Source organism: Erythrolamprus reginae, chromosome 1 (genome assembly GCF_031021105.1).
Source record: "Erythrolamprus reginae isolate rEryReg1 chromosome 1, rEryReg1.hap1, whole genome shotgun sequence".
Classification (NCBI taxonomy): Eukaryota; Metazoa; Chordata; class Lepidosauria; order Squamata; family Dipsadidae; genus Erythrolamprus; species Erythrolamprus reginae.
Window position 1 is genome coordinate 156,912,785 of NC_091950.1, and position 24,077 is coordinate 156,936,861.

The window sequence follows — 24,077 nt, forward strand, 5'->3', positions numbered from 1 at the left end:
GAAGGTTTTTCAGCCTGAGCAGCAGAATCTCAGATGTTAATTTCCAGAATGTATAAAAATTACTGAAGCTAACCCTATAATTGAACAGCAACAGTGTTGGGCTTTATCAATACACTAAGGGAGTAAGGGTGTATATTTGTTATTCAGACAAGAAACAACTTGCCCTGAGTCTACGGAGAGGGGCGGCATACAAATCTAATAGATAATAATAATAATATAAATGGTAACATACAAGCCATGCTATTCCTTTGTAGCTTTGAATTGATCTCTCTTTAACCCTTTTTCTATCTAGTGGGATAAAAATATTAAGCAACAAGCAAACTGACTGACTCTGCTGCCATGGTTCCATGATGAACATTAACAACCCAGCATGTCTTTAACCGAACAAATACTATATTTAACATTTCCCAACATGTTAAAGATATTCTCCTATATAAAAAAAAATCCAAAGGCACATTAAAATGGACTATTTCCCCATGAAATAAGGAAGTTCTAGTATTTTTTCCTGAAATGTAGCTGCAAATATATAATAATAACTAAAATATTAGCAATAAATCAGTGACGCTAGAAATTAAACCTATGATACTGCGGACTCAAGTTAAAAAGTACTTAAACTATTTTTGGGGATTTAAATTGGATTCTGCAAAAAATACGAATCAAATCTGAATCAAAGAAACTAATCTATTACATCTTAATTATTTTTAAATAACAATCTCTCAACAACCACCATAAAAGACTGTAGAATTACAAAAAAATACTAATACAATTTGATTTATTTCCTTTCTTCCTTAATATAAGACAGAGGTCTTCAAACCTGGCCACTTTAAGACTTGTGGACTTCAACTCCCAGAATTCTCCAGCCAACTATGCTGGCTGGAGAATTCTGGGAGTTGAAGTCCACAAGTCTTAAAGTGGCCAGATTTGGGGACCCCTGATATAAGATGTAGTTTCTCCAATACCAGAACTAAGGCTAAATGTTATTTGGTCGCTCACTGGTGTTTTAATTAGATCAATCACATTACTACTTCAGCAAACTAGGTGAAATATGAAACACTAAGCATAGTCTGAGGATTCAACTAAAAATATATTGGAAGGTAGGCTAAAGTTCAAAACACTGTTATTTTAAATCCAGGTAACTGATAAGCAAGAAGTTAAAACGTAAATACAGATAGTACTTGAACTGGGTTTGGCTAGTCTAAAGAAAAAAACGAAAGGAATTAAACATGATAGCAGTATTCCAGTATTTGAGGAGCTGCCACAAAGAAGAGGGGATCCAATTATTCTCCAAAGCATCAGAGGACAGGACGGGAAATAATGGTTGGAAATTAATCAAAGAGAGAAGCAAGCTGGAATTAAGGAGAAACTTCCAAACAGGGTGGACAATTAACTAGTGGAAAAACCTGCCTTCATAAATCATGGGTACACCATCGCTCCGGGAGTTGAAACCCCAGAAGAGATGTCTAGAGAAGCGATGGAGGAAGAGTAAGTCCAAATCCGATCGAACACTTGTAAGAGCTCATATTAAGACTTACAAAGTGGCGCTCAAGGCGGCAAAATCGGCGTATCATGCCGCCTTGATTGCATTAGCGGAATCTCGCCCGGCCGCTCTGTTTAGGGTGACCCGCTGCCTTTTTAACCAGGGGGGAGTTGGGGAGCCCTTGCAGAGTAGTGCCGAGGATTTTAACACATTTTTCGCTGATAAAGTCGCTTGGATCCGGGCGGACCTCGACTCCGATTGGATAACAGAGTCGACTGACAACGAGTCAGTCGAGGTGACTGGGGCCCGTACTTGTCCATCTGTCTGGGAAGAGTTTGATCTGGTGACACCTGATGAAGTGGACAAGGCCATTGGAGCTGTGAGTTCTGCCACCTATTTACTGGATCCCTGTCCCTCCTGGCTGGTTTCGGCCAGTAGGGAGGTGACACGGAGCTGGGTCCAGGAGATTGTCAATGCTTCTTTGGGGAGGGGGTTCTTTCCAGCTCCCTACAAGGAGGCACTTGTGCACCCCCTCCTCAAGACGCCTTCTCTGGACCCAGCCATTCTTAAGAACTATCGTCCAGTCTTGGAAGAAGAAGGTGGTGGCACTCCAGCTCCAAGGGTCCTTGGAAGAAGCCAATTATCTAAGTCCTCAGCAGTCAGGATTCAGGCCCGGCTACAGCACGGAAACTGCTTTGGTAGCGTTGATGGATGATCTCTGGCGGGCCCGGGACAGGGGTTTATCCTCTGTCCTGGTGCTTCTTTATTTATATATTAATTTATTTGATTTGTATGCTGCACCTCTCCATAGACTCGGGTTTGACCTCTCAGCGGCTTTCGATACCATCGACCATGGTATCCTTCTGCGCCGGCTGGAAGGGTTGGGAGTGGGAGGCACTGTTCTTCAGTAGTTCTCCTCCTACCTCTCCAGTCGGTCGCAGTCAGTGTTAGTGGGGGGTCAGAGATCGACCTCTAGGCTTCTCCCTTGTGGGGTGCCTCAGTGGCCGGTCCTCTCCCCCCTGCTATTTAATATCTACATGAAACCGCTAGGTGAGATCATCCAAGGGCATGGGGTGAGGTATCATCAGTACGCTGATGATACCCAGTTGTACATCTCCACCCCATGTCCAGTCAACAAAGCAGTGGAAGTGATGTGCCAGTGTCTGGAAGCTGTTGGAGTCTGGATGGGTGTCAACAGACTTAAACTCAACCCTGATAAGACGGAGTGGCTGTGGGTTTTGCTTCCCAAGGACAATTCCATCTGTCTGTCCATTACCCTGGGAGGGGAATTACTGACCCCATCAGAGAGGGTCCCCAACTTGCCTCCTCGATCCATAGCTTACATTAGAGCTTTCAGCTGTGGCGAGGGGAGCGTTTGCCCAGGTTCGCCTGGTGCACCAGTTGCGGCCCTACCTGGACCGGGAGTCACTGCTCACAGTCACTCATGCCCTCATCACCTCGAGATTCGACTACTGTAATGCTCTCTACATGGGGCTACCTTTGAAAAGTGTTAAGAAACTTCAGATCATAGAGAATGTAGCTGCGAGAGCAATCATGGGCTTCCCTAGCTATGTCCATGTTATACCAACCCTCCACAGTCTGCATTGGTTGCTGATCAGTTTCCGGTCACAATTCAAAGTGTTGGTTATGACCTATAAAGCCCTTCATGGCATCGGAACAGAATACCTCCGGGACTGCCTTCTGCCGCACGAATCCCAGCGACTAGTTAGGTCCCAGAGTTGGCCTTCTCCGGGTCCCGTCGACTAAACAATATCGTCTGGCGAGACCCAGGGGAAGAGCCTCCTCTGTGGCGGCCCCGACCCTCTGGAACCAGTTCCCCCTGGAGATTAGAATTGCCCCCACCCTCGTCTTTCATAAACTCCTTAAAACCCACCTCTGCCATCAGGCATGGAGGAATTAAGACATCTCCCCTGGCCTATATAGTTCATGCATGGTATGTTTGTGTGTATGTCTTTCTTTTAAATAAGGGCTTTTTAGATTTTTTAATTATTAGATTTGTTATTGTATATTGTTTTTACTATTGCTGTGAGCCGCCCTGAGTCTACGGAGAGGGGCGGCATACAAATCTAACAAATCTAACAAATAATAATAATAATAATAATAATAATAATAATAATAATAATAATAATCGTGAAGGTTTTTAAGAAGAGACTAGATGGTCACTTATTTAAAATTGTATAGGTCAGGGGTCAGCAACCTTAAACACTCCCACACAAAACCAAAGACTGGGAGCCAGAAAACGTGGGTGGGAGTCACCAATTCGATGTCACTCACTCCCACCCAGTCACATGACCCCCCCAATGGGGTTTTGTGGCTCATTGTTTTCAATGGGAAATAGGTAACTCCCTCTCTCCCACTCATCTCTTTCTCCCCCCTCTCTTTTTCTCCATCTTCCTTACCCTCCCTCCCTCTTATCCTTCTTTTTCTCTTTTCTCTTTTTCTCTCTATCTCCTCTCATTTCTCTCTCTCTATAAGAAGGAAGGAGGAAGGGAGGGAGAGAGATGAAATGGATGTCAGGGGCAAGTGGGGCAGGGATGGGGTCCAGGAGGAGGAGACTCAGTCTCCCCCGTTGTGAAGTGCGCTTTCGCCACAGACCATGGAGGGGGTATTGGATCTTCTGCTGGCCGCACACCAAAGGAAATCCAGCTAGGCTTTTCCTTCCCTTCTCTCTTCCCCCAACTCCCTGGCTCAATCCTACCTCAGGAGATAAGAGCATGTGATGGAAATGTGTGTTGGGATGACATCAGAGCGCTTCTTCTGCAGGCCCGCAACTCTCCACGCTCAAGACCTGTCTTGCTAAGGGGGGAGCAGCCCTGACGCCTCTGTCCCCATGGCTCCCCTATTGCTGCCCGGGGAAATGAAAGCAAACAGAAATATAGCTCTTTCTGAATAAGCTAAGATTAGGGAAGGCACAGAAAACACAAAGTAGTGCATTCCACTGTGAGAACCAGACCATGCCTCTCCGCTGTCCAATTCGCCAATGGGGGCACTTCTGCTGGGCCATCTCCCCCCACCTCGCTGGGCTATTGTGCTCGGCAGGGCAGGGGAGAAGCTCCAAAGAGCCGCATGCGGTTCTGGAGCTGCAGGTTGCCCACCCTTGGTAAAGGTTCTCCTGCTTCAGCAGGGGGCTGGACTAGTAGACCTCCAAAGTCCTTTCCAGGCTCTATTCTGGTCTGAATACAACCATTTGTTTAATGATGGTTTAATTACAGTGGCCCCAGAAAAAGTGATTTGTGAACTGTCTTCAAAGCTGTGACCATAGGACCACTCCCAGTTATGGAAGTGGTTGAAATTGAAATTTGGTTGCTTGGCAGTTGCAGTATTTTGCAGTCATATGATTGAAATTTGCGACCTTCCCAGCGAGCTTCCAACAAGCAAGTCAATTGGGAAAACCAGGTCTACTTTAACAATTATGGGAAAATGATAATAAAACTAAATATTGCTCTGTATTCTGCAGCTTATGTCTTGCTGTATATTGTAGACTGTGAATAACACAGAAAACTTTCCTCTGAATCCAGAGAAACCGGACTACAATTAAAGAGTTCCTCTTATATTGCAACAGGATCAAAACTCTATCTCTGTTAAAATTGTTTTTCATAAAACGATAATCTATTTTGAACGGCACCTCCCAAAACTAGCATTTCAGTATTGAAAACTACTTGCCAAAAACAAGATTTATGTCTCATGGAAACAGTTTCGGTCCCTGACTTTCTTTCAGCAGCACAGCCCAAGTAACCCTGGCAGGACTGAATGTACATCTGATGTTTTGGCAAAGCAATAATATGGCACATCCTAAAATCTCAGCATTCTCCACAAAAAAGGAAGTTTTATAATTCCTTGATAGACATTAGTTAAGATTATGACAATTGTTCCTTAACAATATTTTGTGCTCTTAGTTCTCAACTAAATTTCTCTACAAAACAATAGTAATGTTTCCCACCCTATTGATGGAGCAGATGAATACAGAAACCTTATTATTAAAGTTCTTTAAACTACAAGTGTAGCTCTGAGAATCTGAATCAATATACTTAAGTCAAATAATAAAGGAAGCAAAATAACCTCATTCAAATCAATCATCAATCCTTTTTAGCTACAAGGTGGATTCATTTTCAACAAGCCCTTTCTGCATTGCTTGCATGCCCCATTATTGGTTTATTATCACTGCCTCTACCTGATTTTTTCTCCTTATACTAATTTTTCTACTGTTAAGTGTAATCCTTTTCAGCTACAAGGTGGATTCATTTTCAACAAATCCTTTCAGCATTGCTTGCATACCTATTGTTGGTTTATTATCACTGCCTCTACCTGATGTTTTTCCTTATGCTAATTTTTACACTGTTAAGTTCCTCAAAGTAAGGAACTGAACACTGCATCCTGTATAGAACTATGACACATTAATTGACAGCAAAATGATAGATCCACTAGAAACTCAATTTACATCAAATTGTTCAATTTGCAGTTTGTATATTAGTATGCCAAGGAGAAAAAAGGTCCTATTTTGAATGATAGACCTTGTTTTCCACTAAAAAGAAAAAAACCAAACTTTCCTTAACAAAGCAATTTGCAGTGAATTATTGTAAAATAGTAGTTAGGACTACTGTTATGTAAATATATTTTATATTACTGGTCACATGGAATAATATTTCATTAGAAATTTTCAAATATCAGTGGCATCCAAAGTCCACAAGGGAAGAGCCTGTTTTTTTAACCTGATAATAAGACATTGTAAAATATCTCACAAAAGAAAGAACAATTTTTGTGTATTTTTTAAAAAAAACTAATTACATAACAAGCAAATACATTTAGCCAGTATAAAAACTGTATGAAATATTATATAGATGTGAAATTAAAAGGAAAAAAAAAAGAAAAATGGAAGATCAATTTACACAATAAATTAAATACATCCTATCAATTGTTTATAATAGAAAACAGTGATTCATGCATGCAACTGGAGAAGTTACAAGAAGAACAAAGAGATGAGAAAAAATGTGTGACTTTTAATTGATGTCACAATATTATTTTCCAATGCTATAGCTTCCAACAAATACAGCCTTCAGAATTCACCAACATATGGGACTCTAGATTATATGTCCTAAGTGTAAATCCAGAATTGGTCTATAAAACAAAGGAAATTGCTTTTAAATATCAATAATCTTCTTCATATCTGGTTGAAAGACAAAACCTAAATCTATATCATAAATCACTCTTTTTTGTTTATTAGTGTCATAATTTTATTTTCATATAATGTATAGGATAACATTGTAGATTGTTATCTGTGCTATAATTATAAATAGTTTTGTGTTCCTTTCAATGTTTTCATTGTTCTGTTCTTGCATATCTAGATACTTATCACTGCAAGCAATTATATATTCGCACTTTTTCAGGCACTGATGTTGCAATTACATCCTTAAGCTTTGCTTACTAATATGAAGATTAAGATCTACTGAATCTTCATATTGATAGCTGTACAAATGTGTTTTTATACAAATGGGTAATCATGAATACATGCCAGGAAATCTCAACTTGGCCAATAACACATCTCCATAGCATACATCTAAACACTGTTTAAAATAGATTTACATTTTCATATGGCTATTTGCAACTTAAAATACTATTATGTAATAGGCAATCTCTTTTGTTGCAAATAGTATAATTTTATCATAGCTGACAGTTGTAATTTATGATTAATTTTCTTAACTAAAGGATCTAGGGTTTTCTAGGGAGATCTCAGGATTTCATTGTGTCCACACACTTCCCTTGATATCCCATCAGCTTCCTGCCCATTCCCTTTTTAAAATATAATTTTCATTAGTAATGGGAAAGTGGCATGCTGCAAAGCATCAACTTCAATATCTCCTTTACTTACAAGAATAGAAAAGATGGGTGGCTATACTTTGTTGGGAGATTTTCTTTGCTTCCTTCACATGGCAACTATAAACGTGAAAATTCAAAAGAAGGAAGTGGCAAGTAGTATTCTAAGAAACTGATGATGGGTTGGTTATGTTCTCAATATAGCCATTTTATAAATGGGCAAGCACTTCCCCCAATAATTTTTCCAAGAGATAACGTGACAAAATTCCACAGTTGCCCACCAATCCCAAAGGGCTGTGTCTTAAAACAGAGGCTGGGCACAAATGCAAAGACTAGTCTTGTGCATGTGAAGTTGGACAAATAAAACTGGAATGGCAACCACATGGCAAGTGGGGTGAATAGAGTTGAAAGTGACATTAAAACGAATAAGTCTAGTTCTATATTTCTCCAAATGAGTGCTTTGACTGGGAAGCTGTATAAGGAAGCCAATAAGTATGCATATTAAATGTCAACTAGATCCTGATGGCTGACTATTCTGCTCAGCTGATAAAACAGTTGTAGTGTTATTCTAATTGTTTGCAACCTGGTGTCTTCATGTATGACATTCAAATTTTTATTTTCCAGCCAGTGTGTCCATGAATCTTGCAATGGAAGGTGAGGTGACTGATTTCCAAGTTTTAGTTTCATACATCTAAAAGATTGGTTTTGAATACTTCATTGCATAAAGCAAGCTTCTGCTTTGCTTTGCCTTTTTCCAGCAGAAGAATGGAGAGAGAGAGAGAAAGAGAAAGAAAGAGTGAAAGAGAAAGAGAGAGAAACATTCATGCTCAAGTTATATGTAACTGATGGGATTTCCTCACAGGTTAAAAACTATAAAGGCGAAAAAGCTGCCTCTTTCCACATCCCCTGGAATCTGTCTCTTTGAAAGCACTCATTTGAGCCAAAAGGTAAATAACATTGTGACACCTCTGACAGGTTGGAATAACAGATGGCTTGTTACCTGGGAGAGTAAGAGCGCCTGAAAGTCTTGTGAGAAGGAGCGGCGGGGATGGAGTTAGGCTGAAAAAGGGGAGGGGGGTGCTTCGACAACCCATCTGCACTCCAACCCCAGAAACGACTGCAGTGATCACAGGAAGAAAAAAGAGAAAAGGAAGGAAGAAACAGAAAAAAGGGAAAAAGAAAAACTACAATCTTGAGTGCTGTGTTGTTGTTGTTGTTTTTCATGCTTTCTCTACTAGAGAAGAACTTAATAGAAACAGATTGGACAGGAATACTCCATTGATTTGCTTCAGGTAAATACTGTACATTGCTATTCATTCATATTTGCAATATTAATAGGGATCACCAAGGAATTTTAGGGCATATCTTGTCTATATCTGTTTGCCTATTTCACAATACAGAGTCAGAAAATGTTTTACAGTGAAAAATTGTTTTTCCTAATACGTCAATGCAAGCAGAATATGTGCTACAACAGTTATCTTAGATTAAATGAGATTTCAAGATAGAGCACAAATTGACAAATGCTCATGACCAAGAGGAACACCTGCACATAAGCTGAAAATATATCCCATAGTCTGTTTTTAATAAGTATTTCAGTAAGAATTCTCCTTAGCCTTATATTTTGATCTCTCAATATATACTCAATATAAACAATCAAAAATACTCAGAAACAGCACTAAATATTACTAGTTTCTTCTTGTAATCATAGCTATGAGCATGTGATTCCACTACTTTATATCATACTTAACCTTTAAAACCTACTCACCTTTAGCAGCCCAACTGTCAAGCAAAAAAAACTGATTGCAGAATTTTCAAATCCGAATAGAAAAATGAAAGCGGAAAAACACAAAAACAGCTAGCATTCAGACTGCTAACTTATACCCATATTTTAAAACAGGGTTGCTTATTTCTGCCATTTATTAATTCATTTTTCTTAACAATCACTTTTCAAGACTCAAAAATAGTTTTTTTGTTTCCTACCGCCCACATTCTGCTGACTAGTTTTATCCAGTACTATTCTAATGGCTAAATCAGGTAAATAAAGATAAACCTTTAGAACAGCGTTTCCCAACCAGTGTGCCGCAGCACACTAGTGTGCCGCGAGACACGGCCAGGTGTGCCGCGAAGCCTAGGGAAGCTCCAGCTGGGCGGGGCGCTGCCGGTGCCGTACCGCCGGTGCCTCGGACCTGGAGCTCCCACTCGCAGCTGTCCCCCGGCTACTGCCCGATGCAGCTATTTCCGGCGCTCTCCTGCTGGGCCCCAAAGAAGGAAGGCGGGAAAAAGGAGAGCTTCATTATTCGCGCCTTCTTTTCCCCACCTTCCTTCTTTGGGGCCCAGCAGGAAAGCGCTGGAAACAGCGGCATCTGGCAGTAACCGGGGGACAGCTGCGAACACCATTCCCCGTAAGCTGCCCACTCTCCTCTGCCGCCGCCTTCTGCCTTGGGGCGCGATCCGCCCCCTCTCCTCCGCCGCCGCCTCCTGTCTTGGGGCACGATCTGCCCCCTCTCCTCCACCGCCGCTTCCTGCCTTGGGGCGAGCAATCCGGGAGTCCGGGACTGTGTGGCTTTGCGCCATGAAGAGAAAACGACCGACTTTTCCCTGCTGCCCGAGTTGTTTTCTCTTCATGGCGCAAAGCCACACAGTCCCGGACTCCCGGATCGCTCGCTTCTCCGGTCAGCAAAGCCATCTGCCCAGGAAAGCGCCGCGCATTGAAAAAGTGTGATGCTTTTCCGGGCAGCCGGCTTGCTGGCTGGAGAAGCAAGCGATCCGGGAGTCCAGGACTGTGGCTTTGCGCCATGAAGAGAAAACGGCAGCAGGGAAAAGTCAGCTGGGCTAACGGGAGGCGGCGCGTGGCTGGGCGCTGGGGACGTCTGGGAGGGAGAGGGGGCTGATGGCTGCTGCCTCTTAGCTGCAGAGCCGGCGGGCGGAGGCGAAGACAACGGCCGCCGGCTCTCTCCCTCCACTCTCTCCGTCTCTCTCTCTTTCTTTTTCTCTCTGTTGCCGGCGTGGTGAACGAGAGAGAGAGAAAAAGGAGGGGAGAGAGAATGAGAGAGAAAGAAAGCAAGAGAGAGAGAGAAAGAGAGGGGGGAAGGAGGGAGAGGGAAAGACATAGAGGGAGGGAAGGAGGGAGAGAGAAAGAGAGCAAAAAAGAGAGGAAGAAAGAAAGAGGGATGGAGAGAGAGAAAGAAGGGAAGGAAGGAAGAGAGAGAAAGAGGGAGGGAGAAATAGAGTGAAATGGAGGAAGAGATTTTTTTTTGTCCAAACTTTTCTTTAGCCCCCCCCCCGCACCCCCCCCCACACACCCCCTCAGTGTTCCCCAGAATTTTGAAAATATGAATAATGTGCCGCGGCTCAAAAAAGGTTGGGAAACACTGCTTTAGAAATCTCTCATAGTAAATCTATTTTGAGGCCATATCAAATCCAATAACCCATCAGCCCTTTCCAATTCTCAGTTGCCTACTTCTAGAAATATGCAAACCATTACTAAAACATACATTCTGGAAGAAAAATTGAACACTGCAGATCTGACTCTCCAATGTAAAACAGTTTGGCCATCCATGTTAGCTTTTTTAGCCTACCTCCATTAGCAATTGCAAAGATTTACCAAGATGAAAAGGTCCAGATTTGGAGCTGTCATAATTGCTGAGGCAGTTCTATAAGATGAGACATGTCATATATTGGCATTTATTTCTAGAACTGCTGGAGTATTCAATTGGTCATTTTGTTTCTATTGAGCTTCCAGTACGTCATTATAGCAAAAGATCACATTGGTGTAGAAACAAATGAAAAACGCTGAAGTCATGAAATGAGACATTAGAATAATTTTGCAGTATTTTAGAGCTGTGCAAAAACCTGCATTCCAAGGGCAAAATGTAAAATTCAAAAGTGAGCATTTAAATCAATCATGTTTCCCTGGAAGAGTTATTAAGAAGACAATTCCAACAGATGTTGCATAGATGCCCACAAATTTTACAATTTGAATCTAGATCTCTGCACAACCCTATTGTATCTCAGCATGCCTCTTCAGCTGAAAGTCTTTCAGAGAAAAAAAAGGCAAAAATAAATTACATTTTCATAATTTTGCACTTGGAGAGAGAAAGGCTAACATTACAAATGTGATCCTGTGGGACAAGCAACCAAGGACATGCAACCTGAATTTTTAACAAACAAAGTATGACCAATTCTCCCTTACTCTCTAAGTATAGCCAACAATGGGATAAGTCTGTAACTCCAAAGTACAACATTCTGACAAAAAAGAAGACCATTTTAGCATTTCAAACTAAAGAGATACAATTTGCTGGTTAATTCTTTCAATATGTTAGTTTGAACTCCAAATGCATCACAGATGCAATGAAAGACATTTGTTTCATTTGAGTCAAAAGATTGCAACTCACATTTGTAAATAGTTTAAATTCTAAAGGATGGATGATTTTTTTGTTCCAATATTTCCAAAAAGCAGGAACAAAAAATTAGAGCGTAAAATAAAAAGGCAGCTCAAAGAAAAATGTAAAAGTCACACTGAAACATTTCTCAAATATTATAGGCTAAAGCTCGAAAAGAAAGTGATTTAGTAAAAAAAAGTAAAATATGATTGAAAACTAAAAATATTGACAATGAATAAAAATATAATAAATAAATGGCTTGGAGCAAGAAGCTTGTTGAAAATCAGACTATAAAATATATATACACATGTATACATACTTTTTTTCCTTACGGAAAATAAATCCAAAAGTATAACATATCTATGTATGTGTCTTTATGTGTATATTACAATACATGCCCATACCTATATAAGCAGATATATATTTTAAATATGTAAAATCATTATTCTGAAAATCTCTATGGATTTAGATTTCTTGACTTGTGGGAAGCTGACCCTATAATTAGAACAAAACTGTCTTGATTTTGTCAAAGAGTACATTCAGTGGAACAAAAATAGCCTAAAATGGTCAAACAGAATAGGTTGTATGATATACACACAGAGCTGAAAAATATTATAAAGAAGAAAATGTCAAGATATTTTTAAAATCTTTGAAAAGGGGGAGCGGGGAGAAACACCCCCAAGGTCATATTTGTAAAGGATAAAGAATACTTTTTGCATTTTTTCATATGTTGGTAAACTGACATTAACTAAAGCATGCCGTACATTAAAAACCTATATCTGAATAATTATAAGGTAAGGAATTTTAGACTGTACTCCCATATGCATATGTCAGAAGTCTTCAAACTTTCATTTGGAATAGTGACAGTATCTAAATACTAATAATAGGGAAACTGAATGTTAAGGACATTTTCATAAAATGATTGTTCATAGTGGATGTAGCCAATCTCACAACACTCACAAACAATAAAGTAAAATAGTGGTCTGCAGCCATATGCCATTTTATGCAACACTTATAGTCACTGCTAAGAATACAGTTTACATTGACTCTGTTATGCATTTTTAATTCATTATTTTTAATTTTAAAAATCTAAATAGACAGATGATCCCCTGCTATGTTGGGGACCAAGGCATAGGACTAAACCCCACCAACAGGAGGAAATTTACTTGCAATTAATTTTTCAAGTAGAAAGTCAGGTGTAAATACAGTAAATGTTTAGGAAGCAAAGACACCTTTTGTTAATTCTATTTATTTTGGTCAAAGTTCATGAGTTGCTTGGAGTAGCTGGCAAACCTGCTAATGTGCCAAATTAACTCCAGCAAGTTAAAACATTTATAAACAAAGGACACTTGACTCACGTGCAAATAATGTTCTGAGTCAATAATACAATGGTACCTCTCCTTAAGAACACCTCTACTTAAGAACTTTTCTAGATAAGAACTGGGTGTTCAAGATTTTTTTGCCTCTACTTAAGAACCATTTTCTACTTAAGAACCGAAGCCCGGAAAAATTTCCCAGGAAATTTGAGAGCAGCACAAAGGCCTGGCCAGTTTCCTGCCATTCCCCCTTTAATCCCAGCCATCTCGGGCTTTTCTGGGCTGCCAGATGAGCCTTTTGGTGGTGCTTAAGGAGGCTTTGACAGTCTACAGCAAACAAAGCATTTTCCTTTCTCTGGGCACTTGGAGTGAGAATAAACCTCTGCCAGCACCCAGAGAAAAGAAACACTCCCTTTGCTCTGGGCAGCCCAGAACGAACTGAGCATTTTCCTTTCTCTGGACACTGCCTCAGAGTCCATCTTTTTTTTTTAAGCCTTAAAGTTTTGGGGATTTTTTTGATTCCCCTCACCTCATCTTCCCTAAGCAGTGACTGTCCTCCTCTTCTTCCTCCTCCTCCCACCCAAATTTTGAGCTTTTATTTCTTTCCTAATGGGTTTGCACGCATTATGTTTTTACATTGATTCCTATGGGAAAAATTGCTTCTACTTAAGAACGTTTCTACTTAAGAACCTGGTCATGGAACGAAATAATTCAATTCAATTCAATTTATTAGATTTGTATGCCGCCCCTCTCTGTAGACTCGGGGCGGCTCACAACAATAATAACACAATACATAACAAATCTAATAATTAAGTCATTAAAAACCCCTTATTAAAAACAAAACATACACACAAACATACCATGCATAAACTGTATAGGCCCGGGGGAGATGTCTCAGTTCCCCCATGCCTGGCGGCAGAGGTGGGTTTTAAAAAGTTTACGAAAGACAAGGAGGGTGGGGGCAATTCTGATCTCTGGGGGGAGCTGGTTCCAGAGGATAGGGGCCGCCACAGAGAAGGCTCTTCCCCTGGGTCCCGCCAGACGACTTTGTTTAGTCGATGCGACCCGGAGAAGGCCAACTCTGTGGGACCTAACCGGTCGCTGGGATTTGTGCGGCAGAAGGCGGTCTCGGAGATATTCTGGCCCGATGCCATGAAGGGCTTTATAGGTCATGACCAACACTTTGAATTGTGACCGGAAACTGATCGGCACCAATGCAGACTACGGAGTGTTGGTGTGACATGGGCATACCTAAGGAAGCCCATGATTGCTCTCGCAGCTGCATTTTGCACAATCTGAAGTTTCCGAACACTCTTCAAAGGCAGCTCCATTTTGAGAGCGTTACAGTAGTCAAACCTTGAGGTGATGAGGGCATGAGTGACAGTGAGCAATGACTCCCGGTCCAAATAGGGCCGCAACTGGTGCACCAGGCGAACCTGGGCAAATGCCCCCCTCGCCACAACTGAAATATGGTTTTCTAATGTTAGCTGTGGATTGAGGACGCCCAATTGCGAAACCTCTCTGAGGGGTTCAATAATTCCCCTCCCAGGGTGATGGACGGACAGATGGGATTGTCCTTGGCCGGCAAAACCCACAGCCACTCCGTTTTATCAGGGTTGAGTTTGTATCTGTTGACACCCATCCAGATCCCAACAGCCTCCAGGCACCGGGACATCACTTCCACTGCTTCGCTGACTGGACATGGGGTGGAGATATTAAATAGCAGGGGGGAGACGACCGACCCCTGAGGCATACCACAAGGGAGCAACCAAGAGGTCGATCTCTGACCCCCCACTAACACCTACTGAGACCTACTGGAGAGGTAGGAGGAGAACCACTGAAGGACAGTACCTCCCATTCCCAACCCCTCCAGCCGGCACAGAAGGATACCATGGTCAATGGTATCGAAAGCCGCTGAGAGGTCGAGAAGCACCAGGACAGAGGATAAACCCCTGTCCCGGGCCAGCCAGAGATCATCCATCAACGCGACCAAAGCAATTTCCGTGCTGTAGCCAGGCCTGAATCCTGACTGCTGAGGGCTTCTTCCAAGGACCGTTGGAGTTGGAGCGCCACCACCTTCTCCACAACCTTCCCCATAAAGGGAAGGTTGGAGACTGGACGATAGTTGTTAAGAATGGCTGGGTTCAGGGAAGGCTTCTTGAGGAAGGGGTGCACAAGTGCCTCCTTGTAAGGAGACGCAAAGGACCCCCTCCCCAAAGAAGCATTGACAATCTCCTGGACCCACCTCCGTGTCACCTCGCTGCTGGCCGAAACCAGCCAGGAGGGACAGGGATCCAGTAAACAGGTGGTGGAACTCACAGCTCCAATGGCCTTGTCCACTTCATCAGGTGTCACCAGATCAAACTCTTCCAAGACTGATGGACAAGTACAGGCCCCAATCACCTCGACTGACTCGTTGTCAGTCGACTCTGTTATCCAATCGGAGTCGAGGTCTGCCCGGATCCGAACGACTTTATCAGCGAAAAATGTATTAAAGTCCTCGGCACTATTCTGCAAGGGCTTCCCAACTCCCCCGATTGAGAAGGGAGCGGGTCACCCTAAACAGAGCAGCCAGGTGAGATTCTGCTGATGCAATCAAGGTGGCCTGATACGTGCATCTTGCCACCTTGAGTGACACTTTGTAAGTCTTAATAAAAGCTCTTACAAGTGTTCGATCGGATTCGGACTTACTCTTCCTCCATCGCTTCTCTAGACGTCTCTTCTGGCATTTCAACTCCCGGAGCTCCTCGTTGAACCATGGAGCTCTACGGGGTCTAGCGCCACGGAGAGGTCGCAATGGCGCAATCCGGTCAAGAGCCTCCGCTGCAGCCTTGTTCCAGGCCTCAGCAAGAGACTCTGCCGAACTGTGGACAAGTGCATCTGGAATAACCCCAAGCGCCCTCTGAAAGCCCTCTGAGTCCATCAGACGTCTGGGGCGGAACCACCTAGTCGGTTCCGCCTCCCTGTGGGGAAGTATTGGAGCCAGAAAGTCAAGCTGCAATAGAAAATGGTCTGACCATGATATTAAGAATTAAGTTCTTAAGTAGAAGTACCACTGTATTCAGTAGAGACTTTTAGTATGGACTGCATTTCAGAACAATATGTTGAATCAACAGAATATGATAAAGCCTGATATGCTATGTAGCAGGATCAACAGAAAATAGTTACTTCAAAACTGGTAGTATGTGGACAAGTTGCTAATGGTCAAATCATTTCACAATAAAATATCAGTAACATTCTTGTAATATTTCCATCAGTATAAAAATGTTACTAAATAGGGCAGATATTTTCATTTATGTTTATGAGACAAATAGATGAAAGTGCCACTTCCTTCTCTGGTGTATGCCCCTTAGTTGTATGCCTCTCCCAAAGAACAGGCATGTAGTTACTCCCTTTAGTAAGTCTATTCACACTATCTTTTGGAAGAAAATGCTTCTATCTCAAATTTTATTGTCATCATCCTTCCAAAATATTTGCATTACTCTGTTAGGGATGTCAAACTAGTGTTGTCATGGCATCATCACATAAACATATCGGGACTTTTCCCCACTTTGCAAAACTGGCGAGGGGAGGCATGACACATCCGGCTGTGGGCTGTGAGTTTGACACCCCTGCTCTATGTAGTTAATACATACAGATGCTCATCTCCTACCGGAAGCCAGATAACAACTTTGGCATGTTAATCAACTATATTTTTTCATATTTAACACCACAACCACTATATGGTATTTTAAGAAGAAAATTATTTTTCTTGATTTTTTTAGCAACACATTTTAAAAAACACTACAAATAAGTGAAACTAAAATAATATTTTCCAGTTTATTTATAAAGAATTATCAATGTTCCTCCTCTCCATTTTTAGATCTTGAAATATGACTGTCAAGAAAATGAGGACAAATGTAAAACTAATTTCTTTAAATAAATAAAATACATATTCACGTGAATATATTTTACATCTATATGTGTGCAGTATAAAAGGGTAGATATTATTATAGCTTTTTTCATTATATGTAAAATTTAGTATTTTTACAAAGACTATTATTAATGAAAATGCAGTGTAATTTTTTCTCTTAAGCTAAGCAAAAAATTTCTTCCCCTATTTTCAGAATTGAACAAGTGTCTATTATGTATGTATCTATGTAGAGTTATTAGCCACTTATATTTTAAATAGAAAGCTTTTACATATTGGAATCATACTTTAATTAAGCTACAGTGTTACCTGGGTGATAATCCTCCATGAGAACAATTGGTCGGTGAAGTTAAGGGGCTGGTTCTGCTGCTAGGATGACGTGAAGGAGTTCGGCCAACAGTATTACTAGGAGAACCCTAATACACAAAAAAGAGAAGAAATGACAAAATGTAACATACATTATAGGGAAAAGTAAAATGAAATACGGGACCTTTACTTCAGTTAATTAAAATTCGACTTAAGCAGTGTTTACCAACATTTTAACTCTGACTAGTAACCAAGTATCAATTGCTTCCTAGCTTTCAAATGATTCAATACGAATTTTCAAGCTGGAAGTTGCCCACTCCTGCCTTATTTATATTATAAGGTAAATAAGACACAGTGCTTATCAATAGTCACATTATCTATCTGGCAGAAGCAAAAGGGGTATTATAGGGAAGCCTGAATTTTTTTTTCTTCCTTTCTTTACATTGATGCTAAGCAATAATCTAGAATGAAAGGCTTTAGAGCTACTTGAAAACACATATTTTCAAGAAATACAGCAAAGTAAGAGGTCTTCAGCAGTGGGTTGCTCACGGTTTGGACCAGTTCTCAGAACCGGTAGCGCCACGAATGGGGGGCTTCCACATGCACAGAAACATTGTACATGTTCAAACCGGTGAGAAAATTATTTACAACCCGCCCCTGGAGGTCTTGGCTGGATATGCTAGGCCTTTGTCTATGAATTTATTAAGAGCACTCAGGTTCAGCAGGGTAGGGGAAGGTGAGATCTTTCTTCTTCTTCTATGCAGCTGGACCTACTTTCTACTGTTCTTCTCAGCTGCAACTTCAAAAGTAAAAGCATTTCAGTGGCAGCAAAACTTTGGAATTTTCTGATTTGGATTTCTTCTGACTATTTTGTATATTGGCGGCCAATGCTCCCGCATTCTGGTTGTCCCCATGAGGGCAAAAGGTGATACATGCATCATGACATCACATAGTATCACTCTATTTAATTGCATCAGGTACAAACACTGAGGGATGCGGTGGCTAAGTGGCTACAATGCTGAGCTTGTCAATCAGAAGGTCGGCAGTTCAGTGGTTCGAATCTCTAGTGCCACATAATGGGGTGAGCTCCCATTACTTGTCCCAGCTACTGCCAATCTAGCAGTTTGAAAGCACTTAAAAATGCAAGTAGAAAAATAGGGACCACTTTGATGGGAAGGTAACAGTGCTCATGCATTGAGTCATACCGGCCACATGTCCATGAAGATGTCTTTGGACCGTGTTGGTTCTTCAAAGCTAGAAAATGAACCCACCCATCCCCCACCCCCAGAGCTGGAAATAACTACCATGCATTTGCGGGGAAACCTTTACCTTTACAATCAGTGAAATATTGTAGTAATAGCATTTGCAGGGTGACATAATTGAGTATGTCAGCATTTTTGCATCACCATAGTGTGCTGCAGACACTATTGAACCACTTCCCTGGAAACAGGATATTTTATTTTATTTTTAAATTTCCCACCTTTATTATTTTTACAAATAACTCAAGACAGTGAACATATATGGCACATCTTCTCCTATTTTAGCCACTAAAGGTGCTATCACAGATGAACAAGTCATCATATCGTCTAGTCTCCAACCTTCCCTTTATGGGGAAGGTTGTTGAGAAGGTGGTGGCGCTCCAGCTCCAGCGGTCGTTCTTCTTTTGCCATGACCCACACTTGGCACCATGGCATCTTAACAAATATGCAGATAAAGCAAACTCTGCAGGGTAATGGCACAATTATTTTAAAGCATAATTTCTTGAAAGTCCTCAAAGCAGTGAAACCTTTTTTTTTTTTAAACACTTTAAAATCGCAGCAAAAAAAATGCCCCTAGGGTACAATCTGCACACAATCCACCATGTTCAAGTTTCATATAAAAGTACAGAATTCTTAAACTTAGTGCAGAGGATAATAAAAAGATATACACCTTTTGAATTCATTCAGAATAATGGCACCTCTTTTATTAAACACTGCATCTCTTCTGCCCCGTAAAGCCAAAACTGCATATTTTTAGGACTCTGCCAAAATTAACTGTTGATCAAGAATTTACTGTCTTTAGAAATTTTTGTTTTTGCCATTTATTTCTTACAGAACAATAATCTTATCTTACCACACTAGTGTTACTGGAATTCTTGAGGTGGTTATGTAATAGTCTGGTAGCACCATCCTGGAATGTTTTTGGCAAGGCACCAAGTAACATGGTAAACTCGGGAGTGTTCAATTCGAACAGAGAGATCAGGACTATTTGTGCTGCCTAGGAAGTAAAAAAAAAAAATAAGAAAGTCAGAATCACAGTGTTTGGTTTTTTGTTTTTGTTTTTTAAAAAAGTGTTACTGGGACATATCACAATATCCAGATTGCAGTTAAATGCATTCATTTTATCCATAATATCACACATTCCAAATACATGACAGGGAAAATCAATCTGTTGAAATCAATCCATTACAGTAAGAAAAAGAAAAAGAAAAAAGAAACAAAGAAAAACAAATTTCACATCTAATGAAATGTCCCACTGCATTTCCTGTAAACTGCAAATGAAGAATACAAAAGTACATGGAATTCATTGTCCTGAATCAAACAATTGCCAATAAGTACAAGTTCAAAATTCTTTTGTAAAAATATAGAGGCACACTGTAACACAGCTTTAAAAATTAAATTACCCTGTTAACAAGCTGATTCCAGACTTCCATAATCACATACTTCATACTTCAATAGAACTGATGATACATGATTCATTAATAATGTGCATTCATTCATGAATTTAAATAACTGATCTCAACTATTCAGTAAGTCAGTTTATTTTTATAAATCCATTAGCTATTCCAGTTCAAGCCAGTATCTGAAGAAAATGCAGGTAGTAGCTTGAACGCTCTCTTTTCCCCCCACCTCCGTGTGTGTGTGTGTGTGTGCGTGTGCCTATCTATCTATCCCTCTCTTTCTACCTATCTTTAAAATGAGACTAGAACTCACAGTCTCCTGATTTCTAGTCTGATAACATAATCACTACACCAGACTGGCACTTAATAAACATATATAGGGTTGTTATATTAATTTATTAATTAATAAACATGTATAGGATTGCTTATTAACTTCTAATTTCAACTATTAACCCGTACTTGTAATTTCTTGTCTTTCTATATATATATTTTTTCAGTTGATAACATTTGCCTAATAATAAACTTTGGCAGGATAAGAAAAAGCCATTAAGAAAAAGTACAACTAAGTTTCATTCAGTTTCTATGTGGTTTCTTGTAATGTTTGCCTTCAAAAAATATTCATAACGACTTGTTAGAGGCTCAAGAGGCCTTATGAGGTTTAATCCATCAATTAGGACTGAAATTCAGTCTTTCAACTATTATCCTTTCCATTAGAATGAGCACTGTTCCTTCAAAATTAAATATTGTAAATGAAGAACATGACATAGTTCCAGCTGGCCTATCTTTCTTCCTCAAATCAGTGTACTTCTAACTAGATAGGAAATCTGTTTGCGCAGAACTCAGAAAGTGAAAAATAAGCCACATATGGTCGTACTCATCCTGCCCTACAGAAATGTGGGAACATTCATTAAAAGAACATTCTTTGAACAGAAAATATTATTTCAAGTCAAGTCCAAGAAAAGAATGGATAATAAAATGAAGAAAAATAGCTATATGAACAATCAGAAAAATCATGCAGATCCAAGCAAGGGTTAGGGACATCTACGTGCAAGTCAGTATAGCAACCAAGCAAAAGATCCAATTCTGTGTATCTAGTTCTATTTTGTACCTTCCCAATTCAAGTGGGTTCAATTTGAGCTACAATGCAACATAGTTCCTTGATACTTTTTATACTATCCTTTCTACTTTTGCAGCTGCTTTATTGGTTCTTAGACTGATTCTGCCCATTGCAGTTACAATTTTGTTTCTCTCAGAAATTTTCCAGTTATCTCTATTAAAATCCAAACATTTATATAAAAAAGGGGGTGACTGTAAATGACACTCCACAAATGCCAAAGGAAAAGGGTATATAAGCACTTTCAGTACAACCCAAGTTGTCACGGTGTATAAATAAAGGTCCTTTGCCTTTGTGTTCTGTAACAAGGAAGAGCTGTATTAAGCAAGAACCTAAAGGACAGGTGTGTTGCATGTTAAAGGAACAGCAGGCATGCAAATATTGAATTGAAAGCTTTCAATCATTTTCCATCCACTTTGGGATGTGAACTCATAAGAGGTTGCAACTAGCTGCAGAAACCTCATTTAATCTAATTCAAGCCAGTGAAAAAGAACACACGTGAGGTTATCACATATCACCGCATTTTTTTAGAAAATCCTGCCCCCAATGTTCCCCCCTCCAAATCTAATCTAGATTAGAATTGTGGACTGCAAACACAGACTAATATCTTATGATTAGTGTATGCTACTTTTAGTCTACCTGTTTACACTTTTCTTCCAAGTTTCCTTCACCAGGACCTGACGAGGCTGCTGCTGGTTTAGCTGGCATATCCTCACCTACCCAACTGTGCATGGTCTGAGTTCAACAAATAGGAAATGGAACATTATTTATTAGAACCAAGCACAAGATTTTCACTGACCGTTGCAGAAACATTTATAATGTTTAGTTTCTTGCAGAGGTTGCACTTATAAGGCAGAGATGCTTTTCCAATGTGGAACTAATGTCACAGAAATGGAAGTGGGTGGCCATTACTAAGTTTTGTAATTATTATAGGGGGGTTTTTCTGACCTACTGTACTATGATGCCTTTTACAATTTGTAGATATAAATTTTACAATTCCTCTGTTACTCACATAGCATTCAATAGCTACAATGTTATTTTTTGTTATTTATTTCCTTACTCAGCCTTTTTGAAAACAGATAAACAAAACTTACAACCTGAGATCAGCCAATTTTACCTCCAACACTGTACTTATGATACAGGTGCTACTGTGTCTAAGTCAGTGGTATCAAACTCATAGCTGGGATGCATCACACACTGTCCACACCCGGGTTTAGCAAACAGGAAAAAACTTGTGATACGTCACATAATGACATGAGTTTGACACCTCTGGTTTAAGTGAACCATCAGAAGTTGGTCTCATCTTTTTGCTACCTCCTGCTTCTAAAGAGATATTTGCATTTGGTTAAAGCTGGATGCAGTCAAATAACAGCAAATCTGCAAAATAGCAAATTAGGAAGCTTTTCACTGCAATAGCACTAACAATGATGCATTGTACGCAAAAGTATTGTTTTTTGTTTCCTTACTGTTGAGCAACATTCAACCTATTTTTATAAACTATAATGAGAAATTAAAAATGGTTTTTAAAATGACAATTGACTTGTAAACAAGGATTAAAATTCTAGGTGGTATTGGCATGTTAAATTACTAAAGAGAAAATATATTTTCCCATAGTAACTAAAAGGGACAGAATTAGCCTCTCTCCTGGTTTATTGTGTACAGTAAAGGTTTTCTCCGACTGAAATATCTCCAGAGCTAAACTGACTTTAAATAATAATAGGACTGTTCATGTAATCTGGCTAAGAAGTAGCTTTATAAAATATGTTCACAAGACAACTATATCAGAAATATCCACTGCAAGAATCATTGTATGCATCACTGTTAGGAAAGACAATTTGTAGAAAAGAAGAAATAAAAGAAGAGCACGTAAACCCCAATGTCAATTATTTCTCTTTTTTGTGCATTGAACCCATTAATCATATTGTTACATTGAAGTATCACACTCCTTATTGTCGATTTAATGATGCTTTGTTTCATGATAAACAATTGTTAAGGCTATGACTTTATTCCCAAATTCAATGCAGTAGCTCTTATTCCAAAATGGATATTCAAAATGCTATATAATTAATCCCCTGCCATTTAATTAATTAATTTATTTATTATTTAGATTTGTATGCCGCCCCTCTCCGCAGACTCATTATATATATATATATATAATCATTATATATTGTTGCCTTTTGGCAAGATTCATTTCAATTCTATCTATTTTTCTGATCAGCTTCATCTTTCAATTTCAATGGGCTTTGTATGATCTGTCTTCTCCTCTTCAGTATCATAAGCCCATACTTTCATCTATATAATTTAATCCTAAATCTAAAAATCTGTAGAGATTCTCAGCCATCTCGGTTATAATTATCCCACAGGTGCTTTTTCAAGGCGCAACTGTAGCTTCTTGTGGGGTTTTTTTTGAAGACCTTTCACTCCTCATCCAAGAAGCTTCTTCAACTCTGACAGAACAGTGGGGAATGGAAGGATGGGAAGGATGGAAGTGGGGAATGTCTTGCAGACAGCTGGTCATTTGCATCCTTTTAGAGCAGGAGTGTCAAACTCAATTTCATTAAAGGCCGCATCAGGGCTGTGGTTGACCTCAGGGAGCCGGGCAATTGTGGCCGACTAAGTGGGTGGAGCCAGCTTGACACAACTCCCCAAACTGCTGGCATGTTTCCTCTTCACACTGGGTAGACTGGGCCAAAGCCACCCTGGCCTGACCCCTTATATTTTCCAGGAGATCTGACCACATTGCAGGCCGGATGTGCCCCTCAGACCTTGTTTTTGACACCCCTGTTTTAGAGGGTCGTTGACTTACTCTAAAAAGTTTCCAAGGTGATGTTCTTTTTGACATGCATTACAAAGATGGCACAGGTAGGAACTTCACATGGCAAGAAAGCAAATTTGAAATTTGATACTGGTATTATTAACTTTTTGACATAAAGGAACTAGTAAGTAAACTAAGAAAGCGGAACTTTCAGGTAACAATTTCTCTACCTCTCACTGTGCATGGGTATACAGTGGTACCTCTACTTAAGAACTTTTCTAGATAAAACCGGGTGTTCATGATTTTTTTGCCTCTTCTTAAGAACC

The 24,077-nt window shown here is 40.1% G+C and overlaps 1 protein-coding gene across 1 annotated transcript in view; it reads right to left on the reverse strand.

Annotated features, from left to right (window-relative positions):
* CLASP1 (cytoplasmic linker associated protein 1) overlaps positions 1-24,077 on the reverse strand; it is a 273,270-nt gene that overhangs the window by 21,348 nt on the left and 227,845 nt on the right. Inside the window, exons 30-31 of the mRNA XM_070730165.1 lie at positions 19,336-19,479; positions 17,227-17,333 (exon numbers count right to left, since the gene is read on the reverse strand). Of these exons, the coding sequence (XP_070586266.1) occupies positions 17,227-17,333; positions 19,336-19,479 (251 nt within the window). The remainder of the gene's footprint in view (positions 1-17,226; positions 17,334-19,335; positions 19,480-24,077) is intronic.